This window comes from Balaenoptera borealis, assembly GCF_965194805.1.
Source record: "Balaenoptera borealis genome assembly, chromosome: 3".
Lineage (NCBI taxonomy): Eukaryota > Metazoa > Chordata > Mammalia > Artiodactyla > Balaenopteridae > Balaenoptera > Balaenoptera borealis.
This window is the reverse complement of record NC_138866.1, coordinates 169,978,157-170,001,973: the sequence shown is the minus strand read 5'-3', so window position 1 is coordinate 170,001,973 and position 23,817 is coordinate 169,978,157. Positions and strand designations below refer to the sequence as shown.

The 23,817-nt window shown below is 36.1% G+C and overlaps 1 protein-coding gene across 6 annotated transcripts in view; it reads right to left on the bottom strand.

Annotated features, from left to right (window-relative positions):
• PLXDC2 (plexin domain containing 2) overlaps positions 1 to 23,817 on the bottom strand; it is a 421,308-nt gene that overhangs the window by 195,250 nt on the left and 202,241 nt on the right. For all 6 annotated transcript variants that reach the window (XM_082385510.1, XM_082385512.1, XM_082385511.1 and 3 more), the window contains one exon: positions 17,887 to 17,956. In XM_082385510.1, coding sequence (XP_082241636.1) covers positions 17,887 to 17,956 — 70 coding nt within the window. The remainder of the gene's footprint in view (positions 1 to 17,886; positions 17,957 to 23,817) is intronic.

Here is a 23,817-nt window from a genome sequence, read left to right as displayed (position 1 = left end):
GTCTGGTGCGGGACCCAGATACCCACATTTTTAAAAAGCACTCCAGGTAATGCTGAGGCAGAACCTGTTATTCATTCTAACATTTTATCAGTTCCAAGGCAGCCACCTGCTAAGCATGAAGTGTTGAAAAACTCAGTTGCAGTTTAGTCTATGAAAATAAGATTTTTTAAACTGAATTGAATAGCAGCTCCACCCCTGCCTCCCCCACCTCCAGCACGTGAGAGCCTAGTACTAACGGTGCCAAACCACAGGCGAAATGCTGTAGGATCAACCACTGCCCTAACAACCCATCACCTCTAGAGGGAAAAGAAATGCATGCTTCTGTCCTTGACCTGAGCAGTGTACCATCTATACGTGTATTGAAAGGCAAGTAGGGACCTCCCTGGCGGTCCAGTGGTTAAGACCCCGCGCATCCAATGCGGGGGGCACGGGTTCGATCCCTGGTCAGGGAACTGAGATCCTGCATGCCGTGTGGCACAGCCAAAAAAAAAAAAAAAAAAAAAAAGCAAGCAAGCAAGAAAGAAAAGGCAAGTAATTTATATATTCTATATGTATATAGAACAGACAGGTTATTTATTACACAAGGAATACACTGAAATACAGAAGCCACCTGGACCATATTAAAAAGACACAGATTTCTCAATATAGATATTTGTACAGACAGAGAGCTAACGTAATGCCTCACCTCCACCACCACCTTCATGAGCGCCTCCGGTGGCTGGTCCCGAAATCCTTCATTCTATACATTCTCGACCACATACTCGACTGAGGTATCTGTGGGCTGCCCCATCAGGCCATTCTTCCCTTCTGTCCAACAGTATATCCACTGAGGGCAGCCCACAGCTGTCTGTTGTCCAATATACCTGTCCTTCTGGAGGAATCCTGTGCTCTGGAATTCTTCCCTTCTGGCCTGCACTAGTCCCTGGACCTTACACCTTCACTGAGGAGTGATCTACCCACCTTCCACAGGGTGTCTTGGTTATTCTGAATGATTCTCTGCTTTGGCTTCAGGAAAGTATTACTGCCCTTCTCATTCTACCACCGTGCTGTGGCCAGCCCTGAAACCCAGTCAGGCTTCTGCTTCTCAGAGGCTGGCTCTGCTCCTTATACCTTGGCCAAGGGACAGGTTACTCAGAATCAGGACATTGCCAAGAACTTAATATCACTTTGGTCCAGAAAATCTATACTTCTGGAGTTTGACTCCTGCCTAGTTTAAAGCCCAAAGTCATTAAGTCCCTTGGACGTCTGTATTAGCAGACTCAGGCTCCCATAACTGAATATCATAGGTGGGTGGTTTAAACAACAGAAATTTATTTTCTCACAGTTCTTGAGGCTGGTAAGTCCAAGATCAAGGTTCCGGCAAGGTTTGGTTTGTGTTGAGGACTCTTTTCCTGGCTTACAGATGTGGCCACCTTCTTGCTAAGTCCTCACATGGCCTTTCCTCTGAGTGCAAACAGGGTGAGAGTGAGCTCACTGGAGTCTCTTCTTATAAGGACACCAATACTATTGAATCAGGGCCCCTCCCTTATGACCTCATTTAACCTTAATTACTTCCTTAGAGGCCTCATGTCCACATACACTCACACAGCGGGTTAGGGCTTCAAATAGTGTTTGAAAGGATAATACATGAACTTGGAGAGTAGGGCTTCAACATATGAACTTGGGGAGGGACACAGCTATTCAGTTCACAGATACAAACACTTACATTTTCCTATTTCTCCTTAGAAAATACTCAGGGATTTGTTCTTGGTTTCTAACTACTATATTGTTAAATAAATCGTTGTTAATAACATAAAAATATGTGTTGATTAATTAGATGGGGATATCTACCCTTCTTAATATGGCTGATACATTTAAACCAAGAATCACCCAAATCTTTTTTCTGACCTTCTTACAATGTCACATTCAGCAGTTTGATGTTAATTCAGGTTTATCCTCAGGAACTTTAGATATATTGATAAACCCTTCAATAAAAAATTTAAATGAACACTCAATAAAAATGGCAATTTCACAAACAAATTTTACTACCTGAAACTCTAACACATAAGAAATTTGGAAATAAAAAATAATTATGAAACAAGATTTATATTTTATACTCTTAAATTTTCACTTTTTGAAATAAGTATCTATTATAAAATTATACAAAATGAAAACAAACATATGTACTTCAGGAATTTATTCCCTATCAATTCTTACCAATAAGAATGCTAAATACTAATAGTGTTTGAAAGGATAATACATGAACAAAGTAATAATTTGAAATGCAGAGATGACTGTCAAATTTATGTCTCCTTATTCCTGATCTCCAGCAAGCCATCAATTCTCCTCTTTAAGGGTAACAAATAGTTTGTTGTATATCTTTCCAGTGATTTCTCTATGCACTTGAAAGCATATGTATGTTTCTTTCAAATTATTTAAGAATTAGTTTAGGCATGTTTAAATATATCTGTCTGTAAACATACCCATGCACACATATATGTATGTAACACTGTTCTGCACCTTGCTTTTATCACTAGATGCTTGGAGCTATTCATTCTGCTTATGGGTACATGGAATTCCACTCTGTGAGTGCATGATAATTTATTTTATCTGTCCACAACTTGAACATCCTTACTGACAGATATTCAGGTTGTTTTCAATCTTTAGCAATGGGTAGTCTTATACATTAGTTCACACCCATGTGAGTGTACCTACTGGGTACATTTTTAGAAGTAGAAATGATGGTTATATATTTTATATTTTAATAGATTATAACTAAGAGACTACATTTTTCTCCATACCCTAGAAAAATTATTGCTTTATAAAACTTGCTTTTTAAAAATCTTTATAAATCAGAAGTAGAAATAATATCTCATTGTTGTTTTAATTTGCATTTCTCTTATTAGGAGTATGATTACACATTGTTCCATATATTTAGCTGCCACTTATGTTTCCTTTTTTTTTTTAAATATATTTTTTACTATAAATAGGTTTAGATTCAGAGAAAAGTTGCAAAGATAGTGCAGAGTCTTTCCATTGGTTTCTCATACTATTAACACTTTACATTAGTATGTCATTAGTATGACCATATCTTGGTCAAAATTAATGAAATGATATTGATACATAATTATTACCTGAATTATTAAGTAACCTTATTCAGATTTCCCTAATTTTACATAATGTCCTTTTTATACTCCAGGCTCCCATCCAGGGCTTCACATCATATTTAGTTATCTTGTCTCCCGAGGCTCCTCTTGGCTGTGACAGTTTCTCAGAATTTTCTTGTTTGATGACCTTGACAGTTTTAAGGAGCACTGGTTGGGTACTTTGTAGGAAGGTGTGGTTTTCTCTGACTTCTTTCAAGAATTTCTCTTTGCCTTTGTGTTTTTTGCAGTTTGAAACTGGTATGTCCAATTGTGCTTTTTGCCAGGTTGGTGTTCTCTGAGCTTCCTGGTTTGGGGTCCGTCATTAATTTTGGAAAGTTCTTGGCCATTATTATTTCAAATATTTCTTCTGCTCTGTTCTTCTTTTCTCTCTGCTGATATTCCAATTATGTGTATGTTACATCTTTTATTATTATCCCATAGTTCTTGGGTGTTCTATTTTTGTTTCCATTCTTTTTTCTCTTTGTGTTTCAATTTTAGAAGTTTCTCAGCCTTTAGTGGGCCTGTGTCTTTGGGCTGTGACCTTCACAAATATTTCTCTAATGGAATAGTTTTTTTCTCTCTGCCACCTACTAAGAACAGTAAACTCTGCTTACAAGAATGTACTGGTATAAAGTTCTGGGAAAAAGTTGTCTTTTGAAGGCATTTTGGAGGAAACTGATAAGTTATCTAAAGAGATTACCACTTAAAAAGAATAACAGGAGAAAAAAAATTATTCAGAGCTGAGCTCAATGACTAGACTTCATAAATAGTATGGTAAATCTTTTGTTATGTATGTTTACCACAATTTTTAAAAAAGTAAAAGACGTTTCATTTTTATCACTTATACAGTTTTGGTTTATTTTTACTTATTTATTTATTTATCTGAAAAATCTAATTGTTCCAAATTCTTGTACTCTTTCTATTTTCCTGGAGTAATCTAAAAGTACTATTGATTTTCTCTACAAGCTATTAACTAAAAGATGCTTGTTTTTTAAAGGAGCTGTGGAAATTGATAATAAAGCAATTAAAAAGTTTTTTTCCCCCCATTTTCTCTGCCTTCAGCAGAAACCTCTCCTTTGAACAATAATTCCAGCAGATAAAATGAAAATCTCTCTGTATCCTTCAGGCTAGTCATATCAACAAGGTAATCTAAGTCCACCATAATCCTATTAGAAACAGCCAACAAGGGACTTCCCTGGTGGCGCAGGGGTTAAGAAGCCACCTGCCAATGCAGGGGACACGGGTTTGAGCCCTGGTCTGGGAAGATCCCACATGCTGCGAAGCAACTAAGCCCGGGCGCCACAACTACTGAGCCTGCGCTCTAGAGCCCGTGAGCCACAGCTACTGAGCCCGTGAGCCACAACTACTGAAGCCCGCACGCCTAGAGCCTGTGCTCCACAACAGGAGAAGCCACTGCAATGAGAAGCCCGCACACCGCAACGAAGAGTAGCCCCCGCTCGCCGCAGCTAGAGAAAGCCCACGCACAGCAATGAAGACCCAACGCAGCCAAAAATCAATCAATCAATCAATTAATTAATTAATTTATAAAAATAAAAAAATTAAAAAAAAGAAATAGCCAACAAAATATTTATTTAGACCTATTCTTTTTAATAGTATGTCTCAGCTCCAGAGCTGTATCAGTTGAAGTCAGAACACAATTTTGAGTTGCTTCCGTATTATACCTACTAGTTTTCTGTGATGTATTAAAAACAAAATATAGGGAAAGATCCTGATAATAAAGGTTAGCATTGACATAACAGGTGCACATAAAGAAATCCGTCTCCTAATTCAAAGGCAAAACATCACATATAAACTTAACTAAACAAATATTTAATTTTTCCTTTAGGATTGGGTCTTCAATACATTTTCAAGTTGAATTATTAGCAATTAATCGAATCTCAAGTCTATGAAACGCAAACTAGATGCACCAGGGGAACGTCCATCCTCATCCCCATCATTTTACCCATAACTAACTTTATGCTTTATGCTAGCTTTATGCTTTGTCCTTAAAGTTCTTGTTCTACAAAGGGTAGAATAAGAAGCATAAAGATATGCATGCCCTGCTGATTATAATAATGCCTGTTACCCAGTTATGACCCATAATATCACAGAGAAACATTTCAAGATTCTTCTGCCATGTGTTACAAAATTGCTAAATTTTGTAAGACTTTCAGATACAGTCACAGCATTGGGAGGCCTTTAGAGGAGATTCTGCAGTGTACTTAGAGATGACAGATATACCCATGCTGAGAAAGAGGATATCCCAAGTCATCTAAACACTCTTATACCTCCCAGTCATGAATGGATGAGCCAGACTTTAAAAGGCGATAATGAAGAATTAAGTCCCTAAACACCCCCTGAGCTATGGATCATGCCATCAAAGGAAACAACAGACAAACTAACAAGCAAGCACAGCTTTACAGAAAATGTATTTTGAAAAGGAATAAAAGAGAAAAAAAAATACATATAAAAAAGGATAGTAATAATATATGCTGTTTTTACAGTATTTTCTATGAAATAGGTATTAATAACACATATTACTTCGTTAACTCTTGACAAAAATCCTTATGAACTAGGAACTTTTATTATGCTGTTTTACAGATTGGGAAACTGAGGTGGGAGAGATTAAGTAATTTACTGAAGATCACAATAGCTCTGACTGGTGTTACTTATGAAGACCCACATTCTGATTCAAGAGTCTACTTATCTTAATCTAGATACCAGACTGCTTCTTGAAGAAAATGAATTTCATTTGCTGGCTTCTGTAGGAATAGAACTCTTTTGAACTTATTCCTGAAATGTCCAGAGTCCAAAGTCAATCTTGCCTCACTTAGTATTTTTCTCCCCTTTCCAGGATTGGACAATGTTAGAACAGTTGCTGTACTTTGTTACTTTACTAGCCTCACCTAGACTCCTTTTGTTTTCAATTGGGTGATGTATTTGAGCATCTATGTAATACTGTTATTTATCTGAATTATTGATGCAGTGACTAGGAAAGGAGGAAAGCTAAGTATTCACGGATGTTTCAAACAAAGCCTGGATCCACAAGAGGCTAAACGGTGCTTTCCAGAGGAGTGATCGGTAGACTCCTCTGTGGTTGTTATGGTGATGGAAGGGGCTGAGCCTGGAGAATCTGCTTTTTACCCAGACTCTCATTTTGATGGATCAACATTCCCCCATTCCTGTCACTACTCATGGCTTGTCCACCGTGTACCAATGATCCTCTCTTTTTTTTGTTTTTCTATAATTGTCCTCCTTTCTACCCACATTTCTGCCTCTGCTGTTTTTCATATTGACTCAAGTCTATCTCCTGGGTGGCCCCTCTCTGGGTCTCCTGTTGCTCTAATCTCCAGCTACACTTCACCCCCAATCCCAAGGACCCAGTGCTGATGAAATATGACATGTGGATACACAGCAGAAATAAAAGGGCTTGTGGAATACACAATTCATAAAGCCACAGGGAAGTGTAGTAATGCTGGTGAATCTGCTGAATCTACTGTGGGACACTAGACAGTTTGGGGGAGTAAATTATCAAGGAGGACAGGTGAGATGAACTTTCAGGAGGTATATCCAGAGAATCACTCAGACACAGCAAAGCAGACATCACATAACTTATCTTTCTCTCCAGGAATCTTTGAGACTTGAGTTTGTTACTTTAAATTAGTGAACCAAATTGAAATGGATTTACTTTTGTCCAGCTTCTATCCCTTCAGCACTTCCCTTCATGTATCAGATCTCCAGATACACATAATAATATAATGATAATAATAATACAAAATAATTCCATGTACCTTTTCACTAGATTCAGAAGGTTAATGGAGGCAATCAAGTTCTGTTATATGAGGTTATATACTTGAAAGATGGTGGGGTTGGTATTTATAAATCAATCATCATGAGTAATAACTAACTCTCTTCTGCTGTTAAAAAGCCTTTTATAGCTCTTTGCTGGGGCTAATGGGAGACTCTGGGAGGGCTCACACCAAGGAGTACTTCCCAGAACTTCTGCTGCCAGTGTCCTTCTCCCCACGGTGAGCCACAGCCACCCCCCACCTCTGCAGGAGACCCTCCAACACTAGCAGCATTTTAATGAGTCAGAGGCGCCATAACAAAACTATTAAATTAGAAGTATCTGGAGTCAGTCAGCTCTACCTACCACCAGAGCCTCCCATCAAGACTCTTAGATAGCCTCAACCACCAGAGGGCAGACAGCAGAAGCGAGAAAAACTACAATCCTGCAGCCTGTGGAACAAAAACCACATTCACAGAAAGATAGACAAGATGAAAAGGCAGAGGGCTATGTACCAGATGAAGGAACAAGATAAAACCCCAGAAAAACAACTAAATGAAGTGGAGATAGGCAACCTTCCAGAAAAAGAATTCAGAATAATGATAGTGAAGATCATCCAGGACCTCGGAATAAGAATGGAGGCAAAGATCAAGAAGATGCAAGAAATGTTTAATAAAGACCCAGAAGAATTAAAGAACAAACAAACAGAGATGAACAATACAATAACTGAAATGAAAACTACACTAGAAGAAATCAATAGCAGAATAACTGACGCAGAAGAACGGATAAGTGACCTGGAAGACAGAATGGTGGAATTCACTGCTGTGGAACAGACTAAAGAAAAAAGAATGAAAAGAAATGAAGACAGCCTAAGAGACCTCTGGGACAACATTAAATGCAACAACATTCGCATTATAGGGGTCCCAGAAGGAGAAGAGAGAGAGAAAGGACCAGAGAAAATATTTGAAGAGATTATAGTCGAAAACTTCCCTAACATAGGAAAGGAAATAGCCACCCAAGTCCAGGAAGCACAGAGAGTCCCATACAGGATAAATGCAAGGAGAAACACGCCGAGACACATAGTAATCAAATTGGCAAAAATTAAAGACAAAGAAAAATATTGAAAGCAGCAAGGGAAAAATGACAAATAACATACAAGGGAACTCCCATAAGGTTAACAGCTGATTTCTCAGAAGAAACTCTCCAAGCCAGAAGGGAGTGGCATGATATACTTAAAGTGATGAAAGGGAAGAACCTACAACCAAGATTACTCTACCTGGCAAAGATCTCATTTAGATTTGATGGAGAAATCAAAAGCTTTACAGACAAGCAGAAGCTAAGAGAATTCAGCACCACCAAACCAGCTCTACAGCAAACGTTAAAGGAACTTCTCTAAGTGGGAAACACAAGAGAAGAAAAGGACCTACAAAAGCAAAGCCAAAACAATTAAGAAAATGGTCATAGGAACATACATATCGATAATTACCTTAAATGTGAATGGATTAAATGCTCCAACCAAAAGACACAGGCTTGCTGAATGGATACAAAAACAAGACCCATATATATGCTGTCTACAAGAGACCCACTTCAGACCTAGGGACACATACAGACTGAAAGTGAGGGGATGGAAAAAGATATTCCATGCAAATGGAAATCAAAAGAAAGCTGGACTAGCTATACTCATATCAGATAAAATGACTTTAAAATAAAGAATGTTACAAGAGATAAGGAAGGACACTACATAATGATCAAGGGATCAATCCAAGAAGAAGATATAACAATTATAAATATATATGCACCCAACATAGGAGCACCTCAATACATAGGCAACTGCTAACAGCTATAAAAGAGGAAATCAACAGTAACACAATAATAGTGGGGGACTTTAACACCTCACTTACACCAATGGACCGATCATCCAAAATGAAAACAAATAAGGAAACGGAAGCTTTAAATGACACAATAGACCAGATAGATTTAATTGATATTTATAGGACATCCCATCCAAAAACAGCAGATTACACTTTCTTCTCAAGTGCGCACGGAACATTCTCCAGGATAGATCACATCTTGGGTCACAAATGAAGCCTCAGTAAATTTAAGAAAATTGAAATCATATCAAGCATCTTTTCTGAACACAACACTATGAGATTAGAAATCAATTACAGGGAAAAAAACGTAAAAAACACAAACACATGGAGGCTAAACAATACGTTACTAAATAACCAAGAGATCACTGAAGAAATCAAAGAGGAAATAAAAAAATACCTACAGACAAATGACAATGAAAACACGACAATCCAAAACCTATGGGATGCAGCAAAAGCAGTTCTAAGAGGGAATTTTATAGCTATACAAGCCTACCTCAAGAAACAAGAAAAATCTCAAGTAAACAATCTAACCTTACACCTAATCTAACCTTACACCTAAAGGAACTAGTGAAAGAAGAACAAACAAAACCCAAAGTTAGCAGAAGGAAAGAAATCATAAAGATCAGAGCAGAAATAAATGAAATAGAAACAAAGAAAACAATAGCAAAGATCAATAAAACTAAAAGCTGGTTCTTTGAGAAGATAAACAAAACTGATAAGCCATTAGCCAGACTCATCAAGAAAAAGAGGGAGAGGGCTCAAATCAATAAAATTAGAAATGAAAAAGGAGAAGTTACAACAGACACCGCAGAAATACAAAGCATCCTAAGAGACTACTACAAGCAACTCTATGCCAATAAAATGGACAACCTGGAAGAAATGGACAAATTCTTAGAAAAGCACAACCTTCCAAGACTGAACCAGAAAGAAACAGAAAATATGAATAGACCAATCACAAGTAATGAAATTGAAACTGTGATTAAAAATCTTCCAACAAACAAAAGTCCAGGACCAGATGGCTTCACAGGTGAATTCTATCAAACATTTAGAGAAGAGCTAACACCCATCCTTCTCAAACTCTTCCAAAAAATTGCAGAGGAAGGAACACTCCCAAACTCATTCTATGAGGCCACCATCACCCTGATACCAAAACCAGACAAAGATACTACAAAAAAAGAAAATTACAGACCAATATCACTGATGAATATAGATGCAAAAATCCTCAACAAAATACTAGCAAACAGAATCCAACAACACATTAAAAGAATCATACACCATGATCAAGTGGGATTTATCCCAGGGATGCAAGGATTCTTCAATATACGCAAATCAATCAATGTGACACACCATATTAACAAATTGAAGAATAAAAACCATATGATCATCTCAATAGACGCAGAAAAAGCTTTTGACAAAATTCAACACCCATTTATGATAAAAACTCTCCAGAAAGTGGGCATAGAGGGAACCTACCTCAACATAATAAAGGCCATATATGACAAACCCACAGCAAACATCATTCTCAATGGTGAAAAACTGAAAGCATTTCCTCTAAGATCAGGAACGAGACAAGGATGTCCACTCTCACCACTGTCATTCAACATAGTTTTGGAAGTCAATCACGAGAAGAAAAAGAAATAAAAGGAATACAAATTGGAAAAGAAGAAGTAAAACTGTCACTGTTTGCAGATGACATGATACTATACATAGAGAATCCTAAAGATGCCACCAGAATACTACTAGAGCTAATCAATGAATTTGGTAAAGTTGCAGGATACAAAATTAATGCACAGAAATCTCTTGCATTCCTATACACTAATGATGAAAAATCTGAAACAGAAATTATGGAAACACTCCCATTTACCACTGCAACAAAAAGAATAAAATACCTAGGAATAAACCTACCTAGGGAGACAAAAGACCTGTATGCAGAAAACTATAAGACACTGATGAAAGAAATTAAAGATGATACCAACAGATGGAGAGATATACCATGTTCTTGGATTGGAAGAATCAACATTGTGAAAATGAGTATACTACCCAAAGCAATCTACAGATTCAATGCAATCCCTATCAAATTACCAATGGCATTTTTTACGGAACTAGAACAAAAAATCTTAAAATTTGTATGGAGACACAAAAGATCCCGAATAGCCAAAGCAGTCTTGAGGGAAAAAAAAGGAGCTGGAGGAATCAGACTTCCTGACCTCAGACTATACTACAAAGCTACAGTAATCAAGACAATATGGTACTGGCACAGAAACAGAAACATAGATCAATGGAACAAGATAGAAAGCCCAGAGATAAACCCACGCACCTATGGTCAACGAATCTATGACAAAGGAGGCAAAGATATACAATGGAGAAAAGACAGTCTCTTCAATAAGTGGTGCTGGGAAAACTGGACAGGTACATGTAAAAGAATGAAATTAGAATACTCCCTAACACCATACACAAAAATAAGCTCAAAATGGATTTGAGACCTAAATGTAAGACCGGACACTATAAAACTCTTAGAGGAAAACATAGGAAGAACAGTCTTTGACATAAATCACAGCAAGATCTTTTTTGATCCACCTCCTAGAGTAATGGAAATAAAAACAAAAATAAACAAATGGGACCTAATGAAACTTCAAAGCTTTTGCACAGCAAAGGAAACCATAAACAAGACGAAAAGACAACCCTCAGAATGGGAGAAAATATTTGCAAACGAATCAACAGACAAAGGATTAATCTCCAAAATATATAAACAGCTCATTCAGCTCAATATTAAAGAAACAAACAACCCAATCCAAAAATGGGCAGAAGACCTAAACAGACATTTCTCCAAAGAAGACATACAGTTGGCCAAGAAGCACATGAAAAGATGTTCAACATCACTAATTATTAGAGAAATGCAAATCAAAACTACAATGAGGTATCACCTCACACCAGTTAGAATGGGCATCATCAGAAAATCTACAAACAACAAATGCTGGAGAGGGTGTGGAGAAAAGGGAACCCTCTTGCACTCTTGGTGGGAATGTAAATTGATACAGCCACTATGGAGAACAATATGGAGGTTCCTTAAAAAACTAAAAATAAAATTACCATATGACCCAGCAATCCCACTACTGGGCATATACCCAGAGAAAACCGTAATTCAAAAAGACACATCTACCCCAATGTTCATTGCAGCACTATTTACAATAGCCAGGTCATGGAAGCAACCTAAATTCCCATCGACAGACGAATGGATAAAGAAGTTGCAGTACATATATACAATGGAATATTACTCAGCCATAAAAAGGAACGAAATTGAGTCATTTGTTGAGATGTGGATGGATCTAGAGACTGTCATATAGAGTGAAGTAAGTCAGAAAGAGAAAAACAAATATCGTATATTAACACATGTATGTGGAACCTAGAAAAATGGTACAGATGAACCAGTTTGCAGGGTAGAAGTTGAGACACAGATGTAGAGAACAAACGTATGGACACCAAGGGGGGAAAACTGCGGTGGGGTGGGGATGGTGGTGTGCTGAATTGGGCGATTGGGATTGATATATATACAGTGATGTGTATAAAATTGATGACTGATTAAAAAAAATAAGCCTTTTATAACTTATTAATCAAGTACCTCTAAAAAGCATGAAATATTATTTGGAACCACAATTAAAATATTGCTATTTGAAAGCAAAAATAAAAATGAAGCTGGAAGATTGGGCAATATACTTCTTCAAAACCCAATCAAAATAACATGCACTATTTTTTTAACTTCTTTTATTGGTGACTTAAAGGGGGAGAGGAAACAAATGAATATTGACAAGATATAGGAAATTAGTCTAAATTTGAATTTAAGATACCATAGCTCAAAGAGTAACTTTTTTTTTCCCTTGAGAGGAGTACTAGTAGACAAGGAGGCATGGGAAGAAAGGAGACACAGATGTTCCTCAGTCTCCAGGACACACCCCCACCCCCATACCAAAATCCCTGGATGCTCAAGTCCCTTATATAACATGGTGTAGTATTTGCACATAACCTACACATATCCTCCCACATACTTTAGATTAACTCTAGGTTGTATAATACTTAATACAATGTAAATGATATGTAAATAGTTGTGAATACAATGTAAATACTATGCATAGTTGCCAGCTCACAGCAAATTCAAGTTTTGCTTCTTGGAAGTTTCCAAAAATGTTTTTTTTTTTCCGAATATTTTTAATCTGCAGTTGGTTGAATCCCTGGACATGGTACCCACGGATATGGAGGGCCGACTGTATATATTTACTTTTGTTTGTTTGACCTTTTTTAGTGCCATGTATTAATTTTTCAGATACTAAACACTGATTACTTAGTGAACATTTTACATTTTATTAGTTATCATGGGGCAAACAAAATAAAATAGAACTAAAATTGACATCTTATACAGTGCTGTATGTCAATTATATCAAACTGGAAAAAGAAAAGATGTGTGTGAAGTAGGCTTCTCAATAAAACTTTTCACATCCTGACAAAAAAATCTAAATCTCCAACTAGAAATTCACGTAGAAAGGAAAGGAGGGCAAATCCTTCACATAAACAAGGTTAAGTAATACCTGTTCATTATTATCCTTTTAATTCACGTCATCTTTGAGTCCTAATCTCATGTGCAACTTGCTTGCAATTCCACACACTATTTTAATTTTGAATCAGCATCTGTCTACATACTTAAAATTTGAGGGCCAGAATTATCTGGATAATGTCAACTTTTCTCTCTCCCATTATAACAGCCATCATTTACCACCCTCTCCCACCTCCCATTTTCCTCTCATCTTAGTTATATGTAGTGCCCCTGATGGACTCATGAGAAAAATATTATTACTAGTTATGGTTGCAAGAATTAAAAAATCAAATCCTCACACATAAATCTACGTTTTGAAGCTTTTAAAAGATCACTTTAGCAGCCTAAGATTTAAAAAGAATCAATTAAAGTATTCATATGGAAAGGTAATAAAAGGCAGTGTGATATGCAAACAACACAACTTAGTGGTACGTTTAATGGAAGTATCTGTACAAAATGCACGGAGGACTAGTTTTTTAATGCCTGGAATATTTGTATTCTGACATATTTTTTAAATAGAAAGATGAAAGAATGCTTTCAGATTTTGCTGCCAGGGAACCAAAAAATAAGATGGTATTTCCAATTCATTGTGTACATTATTTGTATGGATGACTGAAGCTTTTGAAAATTATAATGCTTAATAAGCAAAGATTCATTTTTGTAGTTTATAAATAAATGACCGGATATTTGATTTTTATTTACATTTTAACTAGAAACTTAATTTTACTCACAATGAAATATATATGTATATATATTACACATACACACACAATGATGGGTCACAGTAAATTATGCATATATCTGTATTTTTAAACTACTCTGTTTTGAAATGGTATTGATCCTAGCAATAACACAAGACATTGTCTAAATTCATTTTACTAAAAATTAGTGTCTTTGTGGAGAGAGAGAGATTTTAAGGAGGCATGGGAAATGCGGAAGCGGTGAGGTAGGAATGAAGGGAATTGTGATTTAAAATATGCGCTTTAACATTTCACTTTCTTTATCTTAAATCCAACGTAGAAACAGGTTCAAGAGGAATTTGCAGACACAGTCAAAGAGAACTGACAGTCAATAGAATATCTCTGTTCATTTCAGTTTCATAGAAACCAATGTGTTCCTACTTAAAAATCCCAGTCCCTGGTCTATTTGCAATGGTCTTCAGTCAACTTTATTTAATCTGACTTCTGGTTTCCATTTTTCTTCCAAGCCTTTCATGGTTTATAACTTTTTCAAGATTTGTAAGATGATGAACCTTTGTCAGGTAGGTTTATCTGCTTATAAAACCTAGTTAATCAGAAGAGATCTGTTGAAAATCTATGATTCAGAAGTCTTCTTCCAAGCTGTTCTTAGCTTTACTCACCTGTGTCCTAATGAATCCTTTTGGCTGAAAACCTTGATCAAACAACTCAAATGATGTGCCCTTCACTGGCTTCAGGCACTATAAGCTATGTAGAAGTATTGAAAAACTTGCTTCTTTCTTTGACTTTAACTGCCTAACCTTACCCTGTCCTCCACTGCCAGATTAGGCCAGATCTGTTCTTTACTCAAAGAAACCCAATACTTACTGGGTATCATCCAAGTGTCTAAAGTTCAAAGTATTTTACATCACTCTTCCCATCTCCCTTTCACTAGACTCTTACTCTGAGTCTCCATTCAAGATAAACAGATTCACTTGACAGACCTCCAAATATGCTCAGCATGGGCTCAGCACTGTCACTTAGCTCAGCATCCCCTTGTCTAGAATGTCCCTTCCCTCTTCACCTCTTTTCAACCTGCTTCTTTGCCTGCTAAAATTCCACCATCCTTTAAGGCCAGCGTCAAATGTTAGCTCTTTCACAAACCTGTTGATTCACCCAATAAGAATGATCTCCTCTTGGAGCAACTTTCTGCTCCTCCAATACTCACAGTCAACCTTGTCTTATTGCTTAGTCATATACTCCTTCCCCTTAGATTCTAAGCTCCTGGAGGAACAACAGTTTATTCTTCTCTGTACAAACCAAAGTATCATGTACTGTGTCTTTCACACAGTAGGGGCTCAACCAATACTGATTGAATAAATAAACAATGGAAGTGTAGACAAGCTATTTGTTTAGCTGAAAATTTTACAGGAGATTCTGGTTCCATTTTGGAGAAACCCAGGTCAATGTCTAAATTATCTCAGTTGTGCCTCTCTGAAAAGGGTATAGATTTAGATATGCAAGTGCCATACTAGCATTTCTTAAGCAAAAAATAAAAAAGGTTTCTTTACATTAGTGTTTTCTTCAAAGAAGATAGAGATCATTCAAGACACCAGATTTTTCACTTACTTTGAGGATCTTTTCAAAGAAAAATGGTACTTTGAAGCAGTAAACATGATATAGCCATCTGTTTGGGTTTTTTCCTACCAACTCAGCTAAGGGAAATCTTACTTCATATTGGCTGAATCACTGACAAGACTTTTAAAGATAAAACGATTTGAGACACAGAAAATGCAAAGCTGCCCATATTTTCACCACTGTGTGTACAGATTTTGAACAAATGTGATTAATAATTCACTTTTAAAAATTCAGTGGAACACCGGTAACCTAAGTGTCAGAAAACATGCCTAATATTCATATTATAAGATAACCATGCTCATATCATACTTTAAACATGTGAGCAGATGTGAGGTAATCCACGGCTTATAGGGGCAATCTTTCAATTTACCTTTCTTCTTTCCATTCAGTCTTTCAACACATTAATTAAAATGTCTATTAAATGTCTGGCACTATACTAGCACAGAAATACACGGTGAGCTCATAAAGACATGGTCCTTGTGTAAATTTTACTTATATATAGTCCTTTTTTTACACAAATGTAATAGTTTCTGAACTGAAGCCATTGTTTTTCCCTAAAACCAGCTCTTCTGCTTAGAGTTGTAAATTTTGCTAATAGCATCATTTCTCTCCCTTCGTTTGAAGCCTCAGAATCAGCAAGGCCCTCAATATTTGTCACACAAACTACTGCAATATTCTTCCTATTATGTGTACTAACTTCAGTTTTTTATACTTAAAGCATTACAAAATATCTTGGTTCAGCTTCTTACATTTATTGCTTATCTAATTAAGGACTATTGACCCAGATTGACCCTTGAGGCAGTTATAAAATTGTCCCAAACTATTTTTCACATCTTAATATTTTTTGTAAAGCTACACCCAGCTTCATTCAAACTCAATTATTTACTATCTCAAACATATTCCACCAATTTCCTCTTCTGTATAGTATTTATTCAAGATATTCTTCCCTGTGACCTACTCTTCCTTCCCTACATAATCACAGAAATTATAACTTCCTTCAAGAAATATCTTAAATAATAATTTCTCTATAAAGTCTTAAAGGATTCTCACAGATGTTTACAAATATCTACAAATAAGATGTTTTCAAAATACAAATGTCATCATTTGTATTTTCTAAGGAACTCCCACATTCTGCTTCACTTTGTCTAATAGTCCACTAGGCTACACAATCCTAAGGCAGAGGCAGCTTTATTTACCAGTGTTCAGAGACGGTACTCAGAACTTTTATTTGCTTATTGGTATTTCTGACTACAAATCTTTTTCTGAATCCTACATATCTTCTAAGTCTTATACTGAAATATGGTAATAGTGACCAACATGGTTCCCATACCAAGCAGAAGACCAATTAGAAAACCCAGTGAAGGAAAGGGACTCTGATCTGTGGTGCTTTAGGCTTGGGTCATCCACAGACTTTTCATCATATCTATGGATTTCTTTTAACTTGCTTCTTTACTTACTCTTCCATTTTTATGTTTTTCTCTCATTCTTCTACTTTCTCTATCACTCCATGTTAGGCAAGCAGCAATATTCTCCGGCATTTTGCTTATTTCTGCTAGTAGCAATCAAGGATTAAATTTTTCTCACTCCTGGGATACACTATAAAAAATGATAATTGCCTTTCTAGGCTATTGCTAATCTCTAAACTAACCTCCAAAGTTTGTGGAGAAAAATAAAATGAAGAGAATTCAAACTGAATTTCAGTGTTTATTTTTTAAACTCAAATGAGTTGTCAGTCAACTTAGGTGGCATTAAAAGGGGAAAAAAAAAAAAACAACCAAATAACTAAAGTTAATATAATGTGGTTTTGAATGTGAATGTATATATTGATATATAAATAAATTTATATTGATCAACTATATAAATTAAAAAAAAATGAAAATACTTCCATAGCTTTCTTAAGCACCTTTTCTTTCTAAGCTCTGTTCACTTTCAAGCGGTCTTCCATATTATCAAAAATGAAATAAAACTTGCAAAGAAAGCAGAGATGAATCTAAGCTGAAAATTATTATAACTACATTTTTTCTGCAGAAAAGTTTTCCCAATAGCTATATTCTTTCTTAGGTTTTATTTATACCCATGACTTTGTGATAGAAGACAATGGTTTTCCCAATAAATGTCCCTTTTGAAATATGGAGTAAATTAAAAATAGTAACTGTAGTGAAACTGTAGATTATTTAGAGTGAATGGGTAGAAAACCACTTACCCCCAGTTGCCACAGTGATTTCACGTAGGAAATGGCCATAAAATGGAAAATCGAAGGACAGATTCACTCTCTGCAAGGAATAACAACCAGAAAAGAAAATCAATAATGTGCATAATAGTAAATGTAAAATGAAGAGCCTTCCACCTAAAAAAAATGATGCTTCTACTTTGCACCACTATTATTGTAGTTGACTATTAGAACCTGAATCTTGGATGGAAAGAAAGATTTTTTTCCCCTGGTAATTAAATGTTTAAAGTATGTGAAAAGAATAAAGTAGTGCTGTTGTGGTCTGTTGATCTGTTCTTCAGTTACAAAGGGAATCTAGAAGTTTCAACTCTGAATCAAGCTATTCTCTTTAACATCACCACTGCCTTTCAGTTGTCCACTACAAAGTAGGTCAGCCATCACAATAATTTTAGGGTTCTTTTTAGTTTGATTAATCTTCTCCAAAATAGTAGAGCATGTTATCTGTCAAGTTTCACTGAATTTAAAAAAATATATATTTTATTTTACAAAATTATATATTCAATTTATCTTCTGTACATCCCAGAACAAAAGGCAATTTTACGGAACACGATATTTTGCACCTACAGATCTAGACCTGCAGATATTTGTATTTTTAAGATGCGATAAACTCCCCAGATTCAGGATACAGATGACACTTAAACAACAAGGGTTTGAATTGAGTTGGCCAGTTCCACTTATGAGGCAGTTTTTTCCAATAAATATAGTACCTGTGTTTTCATTTTACAGATCTTTAAATTATCCAAGTGTTGAGAAAAGTCTGATTAGAGATCACAATATATGAAATCAAAAGAACTAGGGTTTGAGTCCTGATTCTATCCAGCCCTTGGGTGAGTCATTTGTCACTTTCTTTATTTTTGAGGCAGAGATACCAGCGTGTGGATTTTCAAATGTGCGGGGATTGGCAGCCCTAACCCCCAGGGTTGTTAAAGGGTCAACCGTTTTATGTCCACTTTTAAAAGCACAGAATCAAAGAATAAAAAAATGCTGGTTACTAGAAAGCTACTTTTACTTTGTAGAGAGGAAAACTGGAGAGACTTAGGAAGAAAGTTCATAAGTTTTGCCCCTCTTTTTTCTAAAAAGGGATCTGAAGCTTTGGATATATATATTTATAATATATCTTTCTTTAGATAGATAGATAGATAGATAGATAGATAGATAGTAAGATAAAACAAGACACAACAAAGCAAAACAAAGAAAAAGAAACCCTAGAGTTTTTGTATGTTTGAAATGATATGAACCAGATATATTATTATTAGGCAAGAAACAAGAAAAACAGGGAGCTATAACAAAGGTGATCAGCTGAAATAAAAGGATCCATAGGGAAATTAATTGGCTGATTCAGAGCCTAATAGCATGTACAAACCACCTAAAGTAAAAGGTTATTATGTTAAAATTCAACAATTTCTATATCATATCTCTCCCAATATACAAATTAAAAAAAATAGAGAATTATAGCTAGATTAAATTTAGCTCTTTCCAATTGTGCAAATGATTGCTTTTTTATATCCATCAGAGATTTCTAATGACTTATTTGGCATGACATTAATCATTCAAAATTTACAGTGACTTTCAATTAGGTTTTTTTTCTTTCCTTTTTAATGAAAGCTGCATCTTCAGAAAGGGTTTATCTTCGTTTTTATTTTATGCTGACTCATGGGAACAACAAAACCTATTTTCACTGCACTAACTGAAATGAGTGGTTACTAATAACCCTAACATAAAAGCTTCAGTGGCAAAATCATATATCGCAAAGAAAAGGTCAGACATAATTTTATATAGGCACTTGCTGTAGTACACTGTTCTCCATCATTCTAATTTATTTCCATGCTCATGAGCAAATTGGTAAAATTTACAGCCCTTTGGCATGCTCACTTCCAGAATAAGAGTTTGGTTTAAACATCTATCACTAACATATCAAAGATGAACCAGGGGAATATGACAATTTCTCAGCCACAACAAATGTTTAAATATTTTAGAATAAAATTGAGATAAACAAATACATAAGTTAAAGACTGTTTTTGAGAAGTAAATAAGTTCTCAAGGAAAAATTGCTGATATATTATCCTGAAGCACAACATCAACGATTGAAATGTTTCCCTGTTTAAATGACCAGCTTACCTTAATTATCACCATGGCCTGCTTCACACTGATAATAGCAATGACAGTTTAGAAAGGTGTTACCTTCTCCATAGTTGTGAAATCTACCCATTTCTCTCCAGGTACTACTGACACCCTTCCCCAAGTATAGATCACTTTTATCACAATAACTTGCTCACAGGTGTCTTGGACAGGTGTCCATTTTCCCTGGAATTCATTCTCCATACTATCTAGCATATCACTCCCCCACTTGAAATCATTCAATCTAGAATCCCATTGACCCTGGAATCATGCCAAAATAGTGAAAACGAGTTCTAAACCCACCACTAACTGGTCTCTCCTACCTTATGATTCTCCCTTCATATTTTCTGCTCAGGTCAGCCTTCTAGAATAACTTTTAGTTCCTTGAAACTGCCACCCTTAACCCTAGGCTCTGGTACTTCAACATGATGTCTCTTCTGACTGTAAGGGTCTCTCAACCTTGGTTGGTCATGGCTCCCATATTCTTTAAGCCTTGCCTTAGTTTGGTTGGTACTCCAAACCTGACATAAGGACTTGGAGCAGATAATTTGCTTGGAAGGTGATCCTAGGAAGCATTTGCTAAAGGAAGTGGGAAAAGTGAGACAAGGAAAAGAGAAAAACTAGTAACAGTTATTGGATGTGTTACCACTATAGCCAGGTCTCCCCTTGGAGACCTTCTGAGAAAGAGCAGGGAAAATATGCCTCAGAATCATCTCATTAGAGGTTAGGAGGCTGGGCTACTTATCCATCAACTCCTATCTCCTGTTGATCAAAGGTGCTCCTGTGGGCAGTTGAATCCTCCCTTCCCCAGGATTACCCTTGCTTACCCTCAGGCAGAAAGAAGAGCCACAGCACTTGATCTGCGGAGTTGCTAGTATATTAGAAGCTGCCTCCCACAGCTTCAAGTGAACTCAGGGAGGCAGAAGGGATATGGGGCAAAGCATCAAGAGGGACTGCGAAGTGTCACTTCCTCAGAGTCCTACCGTGACTTCTTAGCCCAAGTTATACTTCCTACTGTATCTCACCTAGCATTCTCTCTCTATATATGCACACATGAAACAACTGCATGGGGTTCAGATTTTAACTGCTTCAAAGTGAAACTCAGCATCAGGGTGGTTAAGAATGGCCCAAGTGGGAAACCAAAATTTAAACCCAAATTTGAAAGATAACAAAGGCAATGCTCTTAATTACTGAGCTATTGAAAATATAGTGGTAAGAAGTGTCACACTTAAAGGCAAATTTTTGAAAATTATCATCCCTCCTTAAAACACCTACAAACACAGACACACACACACACACACTCACACAGACACACACAAACTACTGAAACATAAACAAAAATCATTAAGCACTAGAATTTCATGAAGGGCTTTAAGCTAATTTATTATATATTCAGTATAATTACCCTCTGGGTAATTGGATCATTATTTTATCTCAGTATGGTATATAAAACAGGCATGGGGGGGGAGCTAAAGGAAAGTTTTATTTGTTCATTCATTCATTCATGCAGTCAGAAATCATTTATTCAACACCTTATATGTACCAGGCACTAAATCAGGGTCTGAACATCATACAGTAAGTCCCACCCAGTTTCTTCCTTCAAGGAGTTCAGAAGATGGTGCAGGAGAGCAACACGGAAGGATAAACAAATAGGACCAGGCAGAGTCAGAGAAAGGACCCAGAGAGAACACCTAACCCAGAGGAGATGGCATTGAAACTCTTTAAAAGGAATCACCAGAAGCTAGCCAGGTGAGACCTGAAGGCATGGGAGTGGAAGGGATTGTGAAAATATATGTAGAAAGTAAAACTGGAAGGATCGTGATTAATTGTACATAAAAGTTGGGAGCGGGGAAGAGCAGTCTAGAATGTAGGACAGGTTTCTAGCTGGGTGACTGGTGGACCATAATCCACCAACTGAAATGATGAATACAGGAAGAAAAGCTATTTTGGTTAGGTGTGAGAAGACTTGCTGTGTCACTAATTAATTACGCATCATTTAACTATATAATTAAAATTTAAAAACCCAAATTGTAAATGCAACAAAGGACCCTTCTGCAATCAAAAAGGCTAACAGAACCCTGGACATTGTCACAAAAAGCCACTGTAAACAAAAAGAAACGTAATCTTGAAATTTAGTTGACTTAATTGATGTACATGACACAAATGGTGAACATTTTCCTATCTTGGATCTCATCCCATAAGAAATATCTAAGGTAAAAGGAAGAAGTGTTTAGGAAAATTGTCATGTGAAGACACAATAAATGAATTAACAGGGCGAAATATAAAATGAAAACTCAGAAGTGAAATTTTAACAAGCATGTGTGGCATAAATAAAATCAATTGAATTTGCTAATTCCTTACACTCTGCAGAAAGCTGACTATTTGAAAGGAGGGGTATCAATAATTTTGAGACAAGCATAGGAAGTATCACAGGGGGGAGAAGAAATTTATGAAGCATGCTTTGAAAAGTTTGCAGAAGTATATAGATAGGTTCTGGGTGGTCTGTTGCAAACTTATGGCAGGTACAGCCATGTATGACTGTGACTTTTAAAACCACCTCATGCTCCCTCACAGCGTGCCCCGCGGAATCACTGCTGGGAACAGACCATCAGAGGCAATTAGGGCCAAACTCACAGATCTCTAAGTGCGTCCCCACCTCTTACTGCCTCTTTTACATATTTTTCTTATGCCTATCGCCATCCGGCTTCTGGCTAATTATTATGATCCCTGCTAATTCTTTCTTAGTAACACAAGAATTATAATCCTATGTAAACACTATTCCAGGTTTACTTGTTTGCCTATTTCTCAGTGGTATTACAAAGATAAATTAATTAGTCAATGCCTGTAAGACCTTGAAGACAGAAACTATTAGGTTAAGAATCTGGAGTGGGCACATTTATAATCCTAAAAGCCATTTAAAAAGTCATTAATAAAAACTGCCTTTTGTTTTCAGACAGCTTCTTATTTACAGTAATAAGGTTATACTTTTCTGGTTCCCCCAGCCTTGATTTCATCTTTATAAGGTATAGTCTTGATGAAAGCAGCTTGTGGGAAAAAAATTAGTAGTAACTACTCTTTTAGGAACTGCTGATCTTGTGAGTTCATGACAGCCAAGGGTCCAGAGAATATGGGCAGTATCCATTTATTTAAGAATAAATTCATGGATTAATCATTAATTGCTATACATATATTTTAACATTCTATTTTTAATCATTCAAATCATTTCATGTTTGCAGGGCACATGTCTGTATCTTGAAGCTGTCAAATAGGTGGGATGATGATGGTGATGATGATGATTGACAAAGTGAGATTTGTGTTATGTTTTCCAAAGACAATTTCAAAAGTTAGACGAAGTAAATTGGAATCATATCATTTGCAGTTTGTTTATTTATGTCAAATATTAACTTTGAGAGGAAATGCAAATTTTAAGAAAAGATACTTTTTGTTTTATTTACATAGATATTTCTAGTGATACTGGCTTTCATCAAAATACCTGAATAAATTGTCTTATTTCCAGTAATATTTATATCCCTAATAAATAAAAATGATTGAATAATCCTTATTAGATAACTTTTTATATATAACTATATATATATATATATATATATATATATAACTATGAATAAATTTAATTTCTTAATTGGGATGTGACATATTCTTCCATAATGCACAAAACATTCTTGAATAAGGTCCACATAACATTCATTCCCCTATAAATGCTTAGAACAGATTATTGCAGTCCTTTGTTAATCATAGACACAAATTTTAAAATCTTCTTTTAGTGGA